General features: G+C 56.7%; 1 protein-coding gene across 1 annotated transcript in view; it reads right to left on the bottom strand.

The window, feature by feature from the left end:
• DYSF (dysferlin) overlaps positions 1-14,809 on the bottom strand; it is a 187,089-nt gene that overhangs the window by 100,891 nt on the left and 71,389 nt on the right. Inside the window, exons 20-26 of the mRNA XM_039852517.1 lie at positions 13,958-14,073; positions 13,347-13,460; positions 11,924-12,101; positions 11,253-11,377; positions 9,096-9,202; positions 3,965-4,157; positions 1,680-1,835 (exon numbers count right to left, since the gene is read on the bottom strand). Of these exons, the coding sequence (XP_039708451.1) occupies positions 1,680-1,835; positions 3,965-4,157; positions 9,096-9,202; positions 11,253-11,377; positions 11,924-12,101; positions 13,347-13,460; positions 13,958-14,073 (989 nt within the window). The remainder of the gene's footprint in view (positions 1-1,679; positions 1,836-3,964; positions 4,158-9,095; positions 9,203-11,252; positions 11,378-11,923; positions 12,102-13,346; positions 13,461-13,957; positions 14,074-14,809) is intronic.

Here is a 14,809-nt window from a genome sequence, read left to right as displayed (position 1 = left end):
GCATTTCCCCAAGGCTGCAGGGCAGAGAGGCCAGAGCCCAGAGCTCATCAGTTGGAGCGCACCCAGCAGGCACCCTCCTGCGGCCCCATCTCCACTCCAGCCAGACAGCCTTCCCCGGGTAACCCCATTCAAGTGTGGCAGCTCCTTGACTTCCGGTCCTTCCTGTCCTACCACGCAAGGAGCTGGCTTAGGAGAGAGAAAAGCGGATTTCTAGGAGGTTGAGATTGCAAGGGGAATGTCTGTGGTGGCATATGAGCAGGTGGAAGGGGCAGCCCACAGCCTGACACCACCGTCCCCACCCTCTTTCTAGGCAAAGCCAGCCTCTTGTCTGAGGTATCAATGACCCACGTGAAGATATCTGCTCATCCCTGACCTTGGGTTGACCTCTAGTCATGGTGCTAGTTGAGCCTCCCCAGGGAAAAAGGGAGCTCCCAAGAAGGAAAAAGGAGGAAGAGGAGAGAGAAACTAACATTCATTGATCACCTAGTTCCAGCAAGACCCATGACCTGTGTTACCTAATTCAGCCCTCAAAACCTATGAAGGGGGCCATCTGATCTTCATTTTACAGGCAAGAAGACAGCCAGCAGTTCAGAGAGCTTAGGCAACCTACCTAAGACCACACAGGATTCTAGCCAACCCTGCAATCTGTCCACACATACTGTGCCATTGAAACCTATCCTCTCCCCAACCCAGGGGGTGACCAGAATGACTGGCCAATATATGAATGGGCTGACCAACAGCCACTCAGAGGTTTGAGGCTAAGCTTAGTCAACAGTGACTTCCTGGAAGAGGAGAGGTGGGAGTTAGTCCTGGTGTGGACGGGAGGATAGGCACAGAGAAGGAGCAGACGGTTATAAATGTCAACAGGGCCATTCGGAGTCCAGAGTAGGTGGTGAGGGGCCAGCCTGCTTCCCAAGGCCACTTCTCCTCTAGCAGGGCAGCCTCAATGACAGCACACAAACAGGGACTGTCCCCTTGGACCGGCGAAGCCACCGCACGGGGAGGGACTTCCCCGAATTATGTCCTGACCACAAAGCCACGGTACCCCGACAAAAACAGTCTTGGCTCTATGCCCCCACATTAACCCAGAGAAGAGGACGGAGGGTCCTCAGGTACCTGCTTGCTTCTCCGTCACCCCACTCAAGGATAGTCAGTGCCCTGAGAGAAGATGGAGGGAGCAACAGCAAGGCGATGGAGGAAGAGAAAGAAGGAGAGGCGGGAGCGTGGCGAGACTGGGAAGGATTACTCGCTCCCAGCTCTGTGGTGGTGCAGAGCTACGGGCACACCCAGTGCCCAGACACCAGTCTTCCCACGAGGAGGAACTCGAGCCCAAGCGAGGCTCCAGGTGGAGTGGAAGTCGCTCAGACAGGTGTGGAGGCAGGTCCGTGCCAGGTCTCTTAGAGGCTGGGTTTGGGGGCTGAGGGCTGAGGACCCCTAACAGGGTCTGGGGCAGAGACCCACAGCCCCTCGATTCTTGCTTTCACCTGCCCGCTTTCTAGACTAGGTGTGTGGGGTCTAGGGACTTTGTCAGGGACAGAAGGGAAGTAGTTTTGCCTCAAGCCCTCTGCCCTTTCCAAGAGGGGAGCCCAAGGACTCTGAGGCAGAGAACCAGGAGGGAGGGAGGGGGACAGGTCTTGGGCTAAGAAAATACGATCATGACTTGAGGAAGAAGAACCCACTTTGAGGAAGATCGTCTGCAGCTTCCCACAATTCTTGCCACAGTAGTTGGCACCCCGCCGGGAGAAGAGGACCTCGTGGGCGGGCACCCGCTGGTATGCCACTCTCTTGTCTCCCTGCAGCATCCAGATCACGATGTCGGGCAGGCTGTTCTGGGGCTGGAGGGAAGGTGGCAGTCAGGGTGGGAACAGTGATGCACCTAGGCCCACATCCCACAGCCCACCATGAGCTGACCACCCCTGGCTCAGGGGCCACACAGGCCTCGCTTCCTGGCTTCCATCCCTCAGCTGCCCACCCATGGCCACCCGCTTGACCTCTCAGGGTTGCCTGAGCACCTCTGTCTTCAGCTACCATGAACCCCTGTGGATAGAGTGTGAGGCTGCCCCTGGCTCACATGAGGAGCCTGCCAAAAATCACAGAGCTGAGCTCACATTTTCTGGGAAAGGACACTCTTGCCCAGAGCCCAGAGCTTAAGTTCTGGGCTGTGGGCAAGAACATCTACCCCTCCACTGGGTAGATGGGTGCTCTCAGGCATACATGTGGGAGGGTTTCATTTGACCTGAAAGAGGACATCACACTTAAGGTGACCCCTGTTCTTCATCCCCAAGAGCAGCAGTGAACCCACAGAGGAGTGCCCTTCCCAGAGGACACTCACTCCTCCTCCCCTGGGGGTCTGACTCTTCTGGGCCTGGTGACACTGGGCTCTGAAAATGGTGAGTAGCTCAGAACACAACAGCAAGGCCCCTAAGCCCCTGGCTGTGAATGAGAAGTGCCGCCAGCTCACACTTGGGGGAGATGGCTGATTGGGCACAGTCCATTAACTCTCCAGGTTGGCGATGGAAGAGCGCGGGGAGGGTGGCGCTGGGTCTCTGACCAGGGCTCCTGTGGCACTAGCTCAGCACCTCCCAGGCTCGGTTTCACTTATTCCCTGCGACTGCCCAGGAGGCAGAGAAAGGCAGCCCATTTGACAGGTGAAGAAATTCAGGCTCTAAGAGGTCAGGAACTGGGTTTTTCTGACTCCAAATACATGTTTCTAACCACTGCCCCAGGGGTTCTCAAAGTGTGGTCCCTGGAGCAACAGCAGCTGCATCACCTAGGAACTTGAGGGAAAAATCTCAGGCACCACCCCGGCCACATGGGATCAGGGAGCGCCTGTAATAACCTGTTTCAGCGAGCCCTTCAGGGAATTCCGATGTACACTTACATCCGAGGAAGACCCTCTCCAGGTTCCCATACAGTCAATAGCACCTGCTTGGCCTTACCTCTCCCAGCCCCAAGACAATCTGTGCTGAGAGTTCTGGGGTCAATCTGGGCTATGATTTTGGGGGGCAGTCTTTGGCTAGCCTGACGGATAGTCCACGGCCACTGTGAGGGGTAGGTCTGTGGCTCAGCAACACAGTTTCCCCAGGTAGCTGGCCATACACCCAAGACCCTGCTTGGGGACTGACTCTCAGGGACCAACATTCCCAGCTGCCCTCCCCTCCTGAGCATCCCTCCCACCTCCTGGACCTCTGTCTTCCCTTCAACAGCTCAGCCCTCCAATAGCCCCTCGCAGGCTCTGCCCTTCTCTGCATACTCCTCTGGGGAGATCCTACCTGTCATCCCCACCCACTCCCTGGGGTTCTCACACGGCTCTGGTCAGAGTGGGCAGCAGCTGGTCTGCCTGTGACATATGAGTGGACCTTTGTCCTTATTCTGGGCAAATCCATGTCCTGCTTGGTTGCCTGGGAAACCGAGTGGATGAGTCTGATCTGAAGAAGGAGGTGCAGGTGGGGAAAGGGTGCCCCTGAGGACAAACTGGAGGCTCTTCTCTTCTCTCTGATTAGATACGACAATGCTCAGAGGTACTATACATGCAGCCTCCTCAGGCTTGGGGCTTGGAGGCATCTAGGAATGCAGGGACAGACAGGCACTGGTTGGTAGGAAGAAGCAGCTGGGTCCTGGGGAAGCAGGCCCTAGCACTGGACCTAGCACCAGACATCCTGGATTCTGGCCCCAGCTCTGTCTCTGACATACTTTGGCAGCATTTATTATACATACTTGGGAACATTTATTGAGCACCTACTACATGCCAGGCTTGGCGCTGGGCCCCACAACACCCACTATCCCCTTGCATCCTCTCTCTTCTTTCTACGAATGAGAACATTGAGGCTCAGAGAGGTTAAGTTACCTGCCCAAGGTCACCCAGCAATGGAGCCAGGGTTGGATCATGGTCCAGACAGTCCCCATGTCCCTGCCAGTTCTAATATTCCAGGCAGGAAGGAAGATGCCTCGCAGGGTTAGCTACCTCATCTGCCAGGGCACGAAGACGCTGGAGCCAGTCCTCAGCCTGCTCTAAGATGGCAGAGAACTCGCAGCGGCCAAGCTTCAGGGTCAAGGCTGCCTCGGTGATCTGGCTCAGGTGACGGGTACGCAGCTTGTACAGGTACTGGTCCAGGTGGGTGGCAGAGGGTATCTCTTGGACGTCGCCCAGGGACTGGCTATAAGAGACAGACAGATGAGATGTGCCTGATAAGCAGGGGTCCAGTGCACATCCAAGTCCAGACGTGTCTGTGCACAGGCTCCCACAACAGGTCACACACCCTCAGCCTGCCTGCCCGGCACTCCATGTGTCCTGGGTAAATTCTCCGGCCTGACCCACATGCATAGTCATCTCTATACGACCTGCTCCATCCTCACCTCCTCCAGGAAGCCTTCCCCAACCACACTGGCCCACTTGCCTCTGCTCTGAAGTTCCCAGGCGGGTCCCTCCCTGCCCCCTGCATCCACCTAGAGCAGAGACTAGAGCACTAAGTTGCCTTTGGCTGAAACAAATCCATTCTGTTGTACGCACACTTTCTTCAAGAAGGAAATTTATGGACCCCTGACAAGCCACTGCAGACGCTGTGGGGAGGCCGGCAGCCAGCAATACAGATGTGTCGACTTGGTCGGCCCCACAACACCCCTCCCAGAACCCTCTGTTCGAGAAGCCTTTGGAGACGAGGTGGGAAGGGGGGACATGCAGTCCCAGAAACACAGGCCTAGACCCCAAGTTTGGGGTTGGGTTTAAACTCCGTCCTGTTTGGAGGCAAAAAAACTGTGACCCCCCATCCCACTGGGCTCCCGAAAAGCCCTTCGTATGGCTCCTGCTCACCATACCAAGCCTCCGGGGTCAGTCAGTACACACGCAAGGATCCTGCAGGATGGGTGGGGAGGGGGAGGTGTGTGCCCTCCCTCGCCAAGCAGAACCCCTCTAGACTACCCTTGCTTGAAGGCGTGGGGGCCTGCCCCACCTCCGCTGAGCCCTTGACTCCCCAGCAGGACATCAGTCAAACCCACTCCGCCAGTTCTGCTCCCACCACTTGCAGCACCCCCCACCTCATGCTCCCCTCCCCGCAGCGTCTCGACTCCGGCTCCCGGCTGATTTATTTTTCTGCCAATTTCCCCGAGCTATGCAGAACCAATTACCGCCGGAGCGCAGCGGCACCGCCGCCGCCAGATACACCACTCTGGCAGGCCCTCGGCGCACTACATTTTTCCTGTTATTTTTTTTAATTGAATTTTTAGGGTGGGGGGAGCAGTACGCAAACTCCATCTCAGGAAACTTAAGCCCCGGGACCTGTCTCAGGTCACGTACTGCACACCCTGTAGTAATATAATATTTACTGCCCCGAGGGTGCCGCGGATGGGGCTGCCCCAGGCCAGGAGAGGGGCGGCCTCCATCCCCGGCTCACTCAAACGTGGCGGAGGGGCATGTTCGGTGGGTAAAGGGGGGCCTGGGCCAGAGTCCTGGCTGGAGCCTGCCTGGGAAGGAGGCCTGAGTGAGCCTGAGGGTGGGGGCAGGCGGGTCTGGAGTGGAATATGGAGAGCCAAGCCAACCAGGGTGATTTATGCCCCCAGCCTGGGTCAGGAGCTGGGAGGGACTGCCATACAGACCACCGAAGGGAGATTTTCACGGAAGCCACCAGCCCAGCCAAGACTCCCCAAGAAATAGCTGGGACCTGCGACTGCCACTAACGAGATGTCTCAGACCGGTCCCACCCCAGGAAAGCCCAAGGCAGGGGGTGTGGGAAGAAAGGGAGACCCAGAAGAGGAGGCTGGATGACACCGTACCCCCAAACCCCAAAAGGGACAGTTGACCCTGCCAACTCTGGCTAACCTGGAAAAGGCAGGCAGGGCTCAGCACAGGCTGAGAACAGAGCTGGACTGCTCACAAAGTCACTGCCTGCCCCTGCGGTGAGCGGCTGCCTCATCAGGTAGAGCTGCCTAGGAGCCGCAGTGTCCAGCCCGAAAGATGACCTGGCTGCGGGATCATTCATTTCACTCCTCGTGAACAACAGCTTCGCTGGTCCTGGCTGAGGGATGGGTCTAGCCCTGCCTTTGGGGAGCCCCCACTGAGCAGCCTCAGAGTCAGGAGTACTCCCTGGAGGAAGTGTCCCCTAGCTGCACCCAGCTGAGCTGGCAGGAGCTCTTCAGGCCAAAAAGAGCAGGAAGGGTGCTCTGGCAGAAGGAGCAGTAAACGTACAAGACAAAGGCTCAGAGACAGGAGGCCAGAGGGTAGGACTGTCGTGGTCTGTGAGCAAGGAGTGGCCTGTCCCCCAGGCTGAGAGCTGGGAGACATTGAAGGGCTGAAGTGGAGGTGGCATGGCACAGTTTAGGAAGATCTCAGAGAATGAAATGAATGTACTGACAGGACACCCAGGTGGAGATGTGTGTGGGCAGGCAGGTCTGCGGGTGTACAGATGAAAGGAGAGGGCTGGGCTGGAAGAACGGAGTGGGCGCCAGTGGCCAGAGGGAGAGAGGCTCCCAGGGAGATGAGGCAGGAAAAGGGTCTGATGGAATGAAGGACACTGATGTTGGAGGCATGGGCAGGGGCTGGCTGAGAAACGGGTCAACCAATGCGAGCTGGCTCATGAACCCTGTGCCTGGCTGCCCTGCCTGTCAGCTGTGAAGATGCTGGCGCAGAGCCAGAGGTAGAGGAAGCCCTCCTGCTGTGGCCTCAGGGATGGTGGTGGCCTCAGGTGGTGCCTGAAGGAATTGGTCCTGATGGCAGGCATTCTGCCCCTGGAGAGCCATGCGTGCATTCCCCAGAGGATGGGAACCTCCTCCTAAGCTCCTGACCCAGGACCAGCACCCCTCAGGGGGCCCCATGCCCCCTTATAGCATGAGAAGAGCAACTCAAGGGGTCCAGGCTTTAGCAGAAGCATTTAAGCTAAATCCTCCAAGAACTCTGAAAAGCCAAGGAGGGCAGCCCAAGACTTGGGTCCCACCCATCTCAGATGTTTCAGGCACCTCAGACCTGCCAAGGTCCACACAACGCATGAGTCATGAGCAGAGCCCCGGCCCACCCTCCACACCCAGGCTGTCAGGCTGGGCCAGTGGGACATACGCAGCCAGTCACTGAGACCCTCTCCATGGTGACCATGTCCCTGTGTGCCCCTCCGGCCCCACTCTGTCCTCTAACCCCCAGACCACAGGTGTCCCACAGGTACCTCCCACGCCACACAGCCAGTCCTGAACTCTTCATCTTCCCCAAGATCTGCTCTTTTCCTGCTGACCCCTCTGAGAATGGCCCTGCTGTCCACCTGGCTGCCCTCGCTAGAGCCAGGGGCTCATTCTGGACCTTCTTTGGGCCACCACGTCCAATCCGCCATCAAGTCCTATCCAGTAGAGAGCAGTACAGCACTGAGGAGCTCGGCCACTTACTAAAGGCGTGAATTTGGGCAAGTTAATTAATCCTTCCATGCCTCAGTTTCTTCATCTGTAAAAGATGGATCATTCTGCTTCCTTCCTCATGAGATTTTTATGCTTAGTCCATACATATAAAATTCTTAGAACAGCAACTGGCACAGAACGTGTTCGTTACAAGGCTTTTGTCATCTTGATGCCTCCCGAATAGTCCACACGGCCCTCGGCCTCCCTCTGCCCATCTCTTAGTAGCCCTGCCTTAGGTGATGCCTTGTCCAGTCTCCCCTCACCACCACCATCAGCCCATCTCTCGCACTACAGCCAGAGTGTGCATCTGGACCACAGGATCACTGTGCCCCCAGATGGAGCCCAGGGATGAGCTCACCTTAGCAGACCCCTGAGGTCTGCCTCATTTTGACTTCAGCATCCCTGGCGACCCCCTCATCCTCTCCCAGAGGAAGCAGGCATTTTAGGCTTCTGCACCTTTGCCTGGACAGTCCCCACTCCAAAGGCTGACTCCTTCAGAGTTCACATCGGGCATCCCCTCCTCCAGGAAGCATCCGAATTACACCTGAGTTACATGCACCTGCTCTGAGCTCCTAAAGCACACGCCTCTAACCCCCAACACAGTGTTCATTTGCTCACTTTTGCATGGGTCACCCACTGGAGGGCTGAAGCTGTCCCCTTGTCCGTATGTTCTGGATGCCTGGCGCAGAGCCTGCCAGGCTTCAGGAAGTTTGGGGGAATGAGTGAATGATCTGTCTGCAATTCCACTAATGGTGGGGTGGGGGAGGGCAATTGTTCTGATAAAGATGTACTTCCCAACTGGCGAAAAAAGGACTAGAAGGACACTGTATTAGGTGGCTTGGTGACACTTGTCTCAGCATGAAGGCATTTCTCAACTTCAGTAAGGAGTGGAACAACAGGATTTAGAGGGGGGCACAGAACACATTTGCATATATTCACACTTAACGTCATAGAAAGTCTAAAGGCAAATTTTTACTATTAAGTCCATTTAACTGCTGAGAAAACCGAAATCCAGAGAACTGAAGCTGCCCAAAGCTGCAAAACTGGTCAAAAGGGACAAGAACAATCTCCTGACATTGCTTCTTCTTAATAATAATTATAGCTACCATTTATTAAACACTTCCCAAGGGCCAGGCACTTTGTTTATGTGATATTATAAAGTAGTCATCCCCAATGTCAAGTTGAAGATGAGGAAACTGAGGTTCAGAGCAGGCAGGTGGTGAGCCCCAAATCACCCAGCAGCGGACGAGATGCAGAGATGCTCCCCTTCTGCCAGGCCTCAGAGACCCTGTTCTCCATCACCACCAGGGCCCCCTTCTCCTGACAATCAGCCATGTCAATAGAAGGCTAAACAGAAACCGTGGTCCCCGACATGGCCTTGGGGGGAGGAGGGGCGCCGTCACCCCCACCAGCCAGCTCCTCCTGCAGATTCCATCAGAGAAATAAGAGGTCGGGGATCAGAGACACAATGCTCCCCATTCAGGTGAGCCAAGCTGCCCCCGGCTCACAGCTGCCGCTGCTGCAGGGAGATTTATGACCTGCTCTAAATGTCACCTTTTCAACTCCCCACGCTGGCTCCGCCACCTTTGGACTCAGCACGGGCTGGACTGCTGGCCAAGCATGGCTGGGGAGACGTGCCGTTGCTCACCACCACACACGAACACTCCCAGGGAAAGGGGCCTAGTCGAGCCAGAAGAGAGGGCGTGGGTGCCCGGCACCCCTACCTGCAGTCTGCGATGAGCTCGTCCATCAGCTGAGCCACCAGGGTGTCCACGTCCTCAGTGGAGCACTGCGCCTTCAGGGCCAGGTGGACTTGCTCCAGGCTGGCTTCCTGGGGAACAAGCAGGCAAGGGTCAGGACCGGCACCGCAGGGCAGAAGGGATACGGCAGACCCCCAGTTCCCAGGCCTTGGCATCACTCCGAGTCCCTGAACTAAAACAGTTAGGCAGAGCCCAGATCCGGCAAACCAGTATCTGTCCTGTCTCAAGGACGTTCCCGGGATCCCCACACCAAACATCCACATTCGAAGCCTGGGACCCCAACCTTGCATGTGGTCACGAGTTCAAGTGCTGTGTGCAGGCTTCAGCAGAACTGGATTGCATCTGCTGCTCATGGGCCTCTTCAAGCCAGACCTGCCATCTCGCAGGTCAGGGACCTCTGAGTCCTTCTAGTTCCCCACCTGGAAACTAGTACTCTAGCTCTCTCCTTCCCGAATCCTACCCGCCAGCAGGCTTGGGTCATATCCTCCCTACGGAAGCCTTCAGAAAACCTCCAGGAACAGAGTTCCCTCGACAAACTCCCATGGCCAGGTCACAGCCAGGGTTCGTCTGGTCTGCTTCATGGAGCACTACCCCCGTCATTTCCACGGGCCTCTGTCCTGAGCTGGGCGGCAGAGATCTCTCACAGAATACCTGTCAGGACAAGGACTGTCCCCCACACTCCTCTCCACTTGAAAGCCTTCCTGAGCATGTGCTCCACCCTGGGACCACCAGTCTGGGGATAGGCCCTGGAAAGAACACACAGTCCCCACCCTCAGGCTCTGTCCTATGAGAGGATAGCTGACCCGGACAACGGGGTCTGGACTTAAATAGCATCGAATCCAAGTGCTCCTGTACCTCAGAGTTTGCCGGTCTCAGGAAGGCATGGCCACCACAGCAGCCCACCTGGGCCTGTACCCCTCCCAGCCACTCCAAGACCCCAGTCAGCCCCTTCCCCTTCCACCTTCCCTCCACCCCACACACGTTTAAGCCTCAGCCCTCCCCCCAACACCCCACTGCTCCTCACTCGCTCGGGTGTCATGGCCACACCTGCCTCCCCCACCTTCGCACAGGCCACCTGCCTTTTGGTTGAGGCTACACACCGTGTACTCACAGAAAATGGCCTGGGGCCACCACCCGCTTCCCAGGAACGCCAGCTTCCCGCCCTCAGCTTCTACTCCCCTGTGCTCTTTGATTCCCCTCCACTCTCTGGCCAAGCGCCAGACCTGACACTTCCAGCCTCCACAGGCAACCCCCTGGCCACGTCCGAATCAGGAGTCGCCACCTGGCCTCGTCCATACTGCTCTTCTCCCGACTTCCCAGACCCCAGCCACTAGAGTCTTCCTGGCCCTCCCTCCTCCCCTACCCAACAGACTACCAGGCCTTTCTAGCCCAAGCTCTGCAATTTTATCTCCAGGTCATGCCCTTCCCAGTGCTCACCGCTCTCCCCTGGACCACTTCAATGGCCTCCTGACCCGGCCCCTGCCTCCCGTCACCCTGCAATGCCCTCCTGACGCTCCTTGACCCTCCCCCTCCTCTGAGCCCCATCTCCCTAGTACTCCTGAAATGTCACCTGAACTTGAGTCTGGAACTTCTTTGTGGGAGGTGTGGGTGAACCGGGGCTCTCCTTTGCTACACTGACTCCCTGAAGGCAGGTCAGCTCCTTGTCCACATCGACCTTCCAGCTAGAAGTTTCCAGCACAAGCCCTTGCATGTAGTAAGAGTCAAAGGCATCTGATGAATGAATGAATGAATGAATGAGTGTGTGAATGGGTGAGTGAGTGAATGAATGAATGCGTGAATGAATGAGGGAATGAATGGCTGAATGAATGGGCGCAAGTTTCTGTCCTGCTGCTCCTTGCTCGAATTCTCTCGGCTCTTTATCTGTGCTGTCTCCTACGTGAGACTAAGGGCTCCCCCAGGACAGTTCTCACTTACTCTGCTCTCTTCCCAGTATGCAGGACAGGACCACAAACCTGGCACCGTTAGAACACAAGGGACCCCAGACACCGTGGAGGTCTGCGGGCATAGCTCTGTGTGCACTCACAGGGCGCCGGTCTGAAGACCCCCACCGTGGGGATGCACGCACAGGGTGCGAGCAGGAGCGGGGCCACTTCCACTCACCAGCCGGTCAGCGATCCTGAGCAGCTGGTTCTGGGCCTCGACTCTGTGGCTGATGTCCTCCCAGTAGGATGACAGCACCACCACAGGCTTCACGTTGCCCCAGGGTAAGTAGTAATAGTGGCACCCTGGGAGGACAGGAAGGCCTGGTACTGAGCCAGGGGTGGGGGGCTGGGTGGGAAGGGGCCTGAGGGTGGGATGGATACAGGCACCTGCTCCCCTCCCCACTAATAGCTCCTTCGGACACACGTGCATGACCAGCATTCCCCTGTGTCCAGACAAGGTGCCTGAGCTCCCCTTAGCGGCTGCTCTCATTAAGGGTCCCCAACTCATCAAAACAGAAGAGTTAGAAGGACCCTGGAAAATCTGAATTCTCCAAAATTCCTATGCCAAGCCCAATACCCACCATGTGGTAGATGATCGCCATAGGTCAGGACCAATGCTGACCACAGCCAGTCTGGGGAGACCAATTATGAGCCCTGGCAGCAGGGACCCACCTAGAAGTGAGCAGGGGAGGAAGTACACAGTGGGCAGAGCAGGGGGTCCCCACAAACAGGTTTGCCTGAGCCAGGCCCTCAAACGGACCTCTGGCAACTTTCCATGGGAGACAGGACTTAGGGTCCAGCCCCTGTCCATGGTCTGGGTTCCATCCAGGTGCGTGGCCTCAAGCTCACCATCAAAGACCGCCCGGCTGTACTGGGTGGTGGAGGCCAGTGGCAGGCAGGTCGTATCGAACTTGTTGCCATAGTTCCCGATGCTGACCTCGAACTGGAGGGCATCGTCGACGTCCTGCAGCATGGAGGCTGAGTAGAAGGCGGCGAAGAGGGAATGCTTGCGCCTCCGGAGGTACTTCTGGAAACAGAGAGGGCGGCCAGAGAGTCACAGGGCGGAGGAAGGGAGACACCGGGCTAGGGAGGGTCACATGTCTGGCAGGCCCTGGCCGTGACTGGCGCCCAGCAAATCCTGGCTGGACTGATGGGTGGCGAATGGTCCAGCTAAGCAACGGCGCCCAGATTTGGTTACTAACTGAGCAAACTCATTCCAGGCCTGTGTGCTTGGCCATATTCCTCTAATAAGGTCTGTGCCTCCGAGGCCATGTTGCTCCTAATCCAAACCAGCAGCCATGGCACCGCCACCCCCAGGAGGCAGGTCTTCTGCCTCTGATGTTCAGAAGGGGCGAAAGGCTATAAACTACCACGCCTCTGCCCAGAGCGTCCACCCCATACCACTCAGGGTCTCCCCACACCAGCCAGCTCCGCAGTGGCCACGGGTTGCCATGCGCTTAGGATGAATAAATCCCATATTCCCCTCTGAGTGTCGGGCACAGGGCTGAGGACACGGGAGGCACTCGATCTCGAGAACCAAGATGACTTTATGATTCCCTTCACGACAGGCAGAGAAAAGAAGAGTTACACAACTGGGTTTTTGAAGAATGTGAATAGTAATAACAGCTGACGCTGATTGAGTACTTACTATAAATAGGTATGAATTAACTTAACCCTCATAACCGTCTTAGGAGGTGAATATAATTATTAGCTGTCCTTTACAGACAGGGAAACTGAACAGCTGGTAAGTGGTCAAGCCAGGACTGAAGCCAGCACCATCTGACTACAGAGCCTGAAAGCTTAAATCACCACGCGGACTCCATACAGCTGCCTCTCGGACGTAAGGCTCGGCTCCCCGACTTGTTGTTCTGATACATTCGAGCCTCAGTCTCCTCATCTGTAAAATGGAGATACTAATAGCAGCCACCTCACGGGTTCTGGGAGGGCTCAACGACAGCATAACGTCGCCACCACACTGTCCGACACGTGGTGAGTGCTTAATGTTACCTATTCTTGCGTTAATGTCATAAAATAGCCTCTCAGTCTGTGTTGAGCTGTAGACTTTTAAAAATACTTTCATTTACCTTTCTCGAGACTGAATATCCCTCAGGGAGGCGGGTAGGTGTGGGCTTACTCCCACTTCCCAGCTGAGGCTCTGAGGCTCAGAGGGGTGAAGGCACGTGAGTGTAGGTAAAACTGAGCCCTCCTCCACCGGGAAGCCTTAAGGCCAGCCCCCCTTGACCACCGCCCCTCCAAGAGCCATCCCTCTCACCTCCACCCGGAGAATGTCATCTGCAGGTATATCCTCCACCTTCTGCTCACTGTGCTCCACCAGCTTGGTCTCCAGAGAGAGCAGAACCCGGCCTCGGTAGGCCACGCCTTCCCCCTGAGAGGGGAGGTTGGATCACCAGGAGCAGGGAGGATGGAGGGGCAGACAAGGAAAGGTGCCTTATATGGCCCTGAGGTCATCTCTCAGGCTCCAAGGAGGTCCCTGAGCCACCCCTATCACTCTGCAGGTGAGGAAATGGTGGCCCAAAGAGTTCAGGTTACAGGCCAAGCCACCCAGATGGTCAGTACCAGACTCCAACCCAACCAGAGGAGAGATAAAACCTGAGACAAATGAGATGGTGATGGTCTAGGTCCCTCGGGGGCCAGGAAAATGGGAGACAAGGCAGAAGGGAGGGGCGTGGGAGGGAGGAAGGGGCCAGAGGGGACCAGGCAGAAGGAGGTCTCTCTGAGGAGATGGTTGCCTGGCCCTGGGCCTGCCCAAGCCCCGCCAGGCCCTTGGAGTCCAGGCAGGACCTAGATGCTCCCCAGGCCAGGCTAGAAGACCCCTCACACAGGCCTTGGGATCGAGGGGAGGTGGGGGGCTGGCTGGCTCACCTTGCCTGTGTTGAGCTCTGCATAGGGGTCTGGGAAGCCAGTGAACTCCCGGGGACTGCCGTAGAGGTTGACATAGCAGGGTCCAAAGGTGGGCAGGAAGCCCAGGTGGTCGTCCACTGGGAGACACAAGCAGGGTCAGAGAGGCTGGCCCCGGCGGGGGGCGGGGGGGGGCGCTTTCTAGTGCTCAACACATCTACCTGCATGCCTGAGCCCTCAGTTCCCTGTACCTGCAAAGGATGCAGCCTGTACCTGTGTGGAGCCGTGACACTGATGACAGCTCCCATTGTCTCCCATAACTCTCTTTAATCCTCACCACAATGCTGAGACATGGAGATTTTTGTCATTTTTATCTCATATTACACATGAGGAAACTGAGGCTCAGGTATGCAAAGGAATAAATGACTTCAACGTGGCATGACCCAAAACGGTCTGACCTCAAAGCTCATGCACTGAGCCAGCACGCAAAGCTGGGGCCAGGGCCCTCCCCAGGCCTATTCATCTCAGCCAGTACCCCATCCTGCATCCCACACATGAGTGTGAGGAGGCACAGTGGAGGCCCCAGTGCCTAGTGACCAGAGAAGCCATCCATCTCCCAGGGCACCAGGGAGGGATCCCGGGTAGATGTCCCCCCACAAAGTAGTCCCAGGGCACATGTCCCTCCACCCCAAGACAGACCACCTCGAAGCCTCCCTCTCCCCACGTTATGCAAAGAATACTCTTTCAGTAGAGCAAGTTGGAGGAGAGTTACAAGGAGAATCACACTAATGATGAGGGAAAATCTCCTTAGCATTTCCCTCCTTTGGGGGGGGGCCCTCTTTTGTTAATGTCATGATCTTCCAGCAGAAAGCCAGA

The sequence above is a fragment of the Pteropus medius genome, unplaced genomic scaffold, assembly GCF_902729225.1.
Source record: "Pteropus medius unplaced genomic scaffold, Ma_sr-lr_union100, whole genome shotgun sequence".
Classification (NCBI taxonomy): Eukaryota; Metazoa; Chordata; class Mammalia; order Chiroptera; family Pteropodidae; genus Pteropus; species Pteropus medius.
Note: the sequence above shows the minus strand (reverse complement) of the source record. Positions and strands in the feature narration are given on the sequence as shown.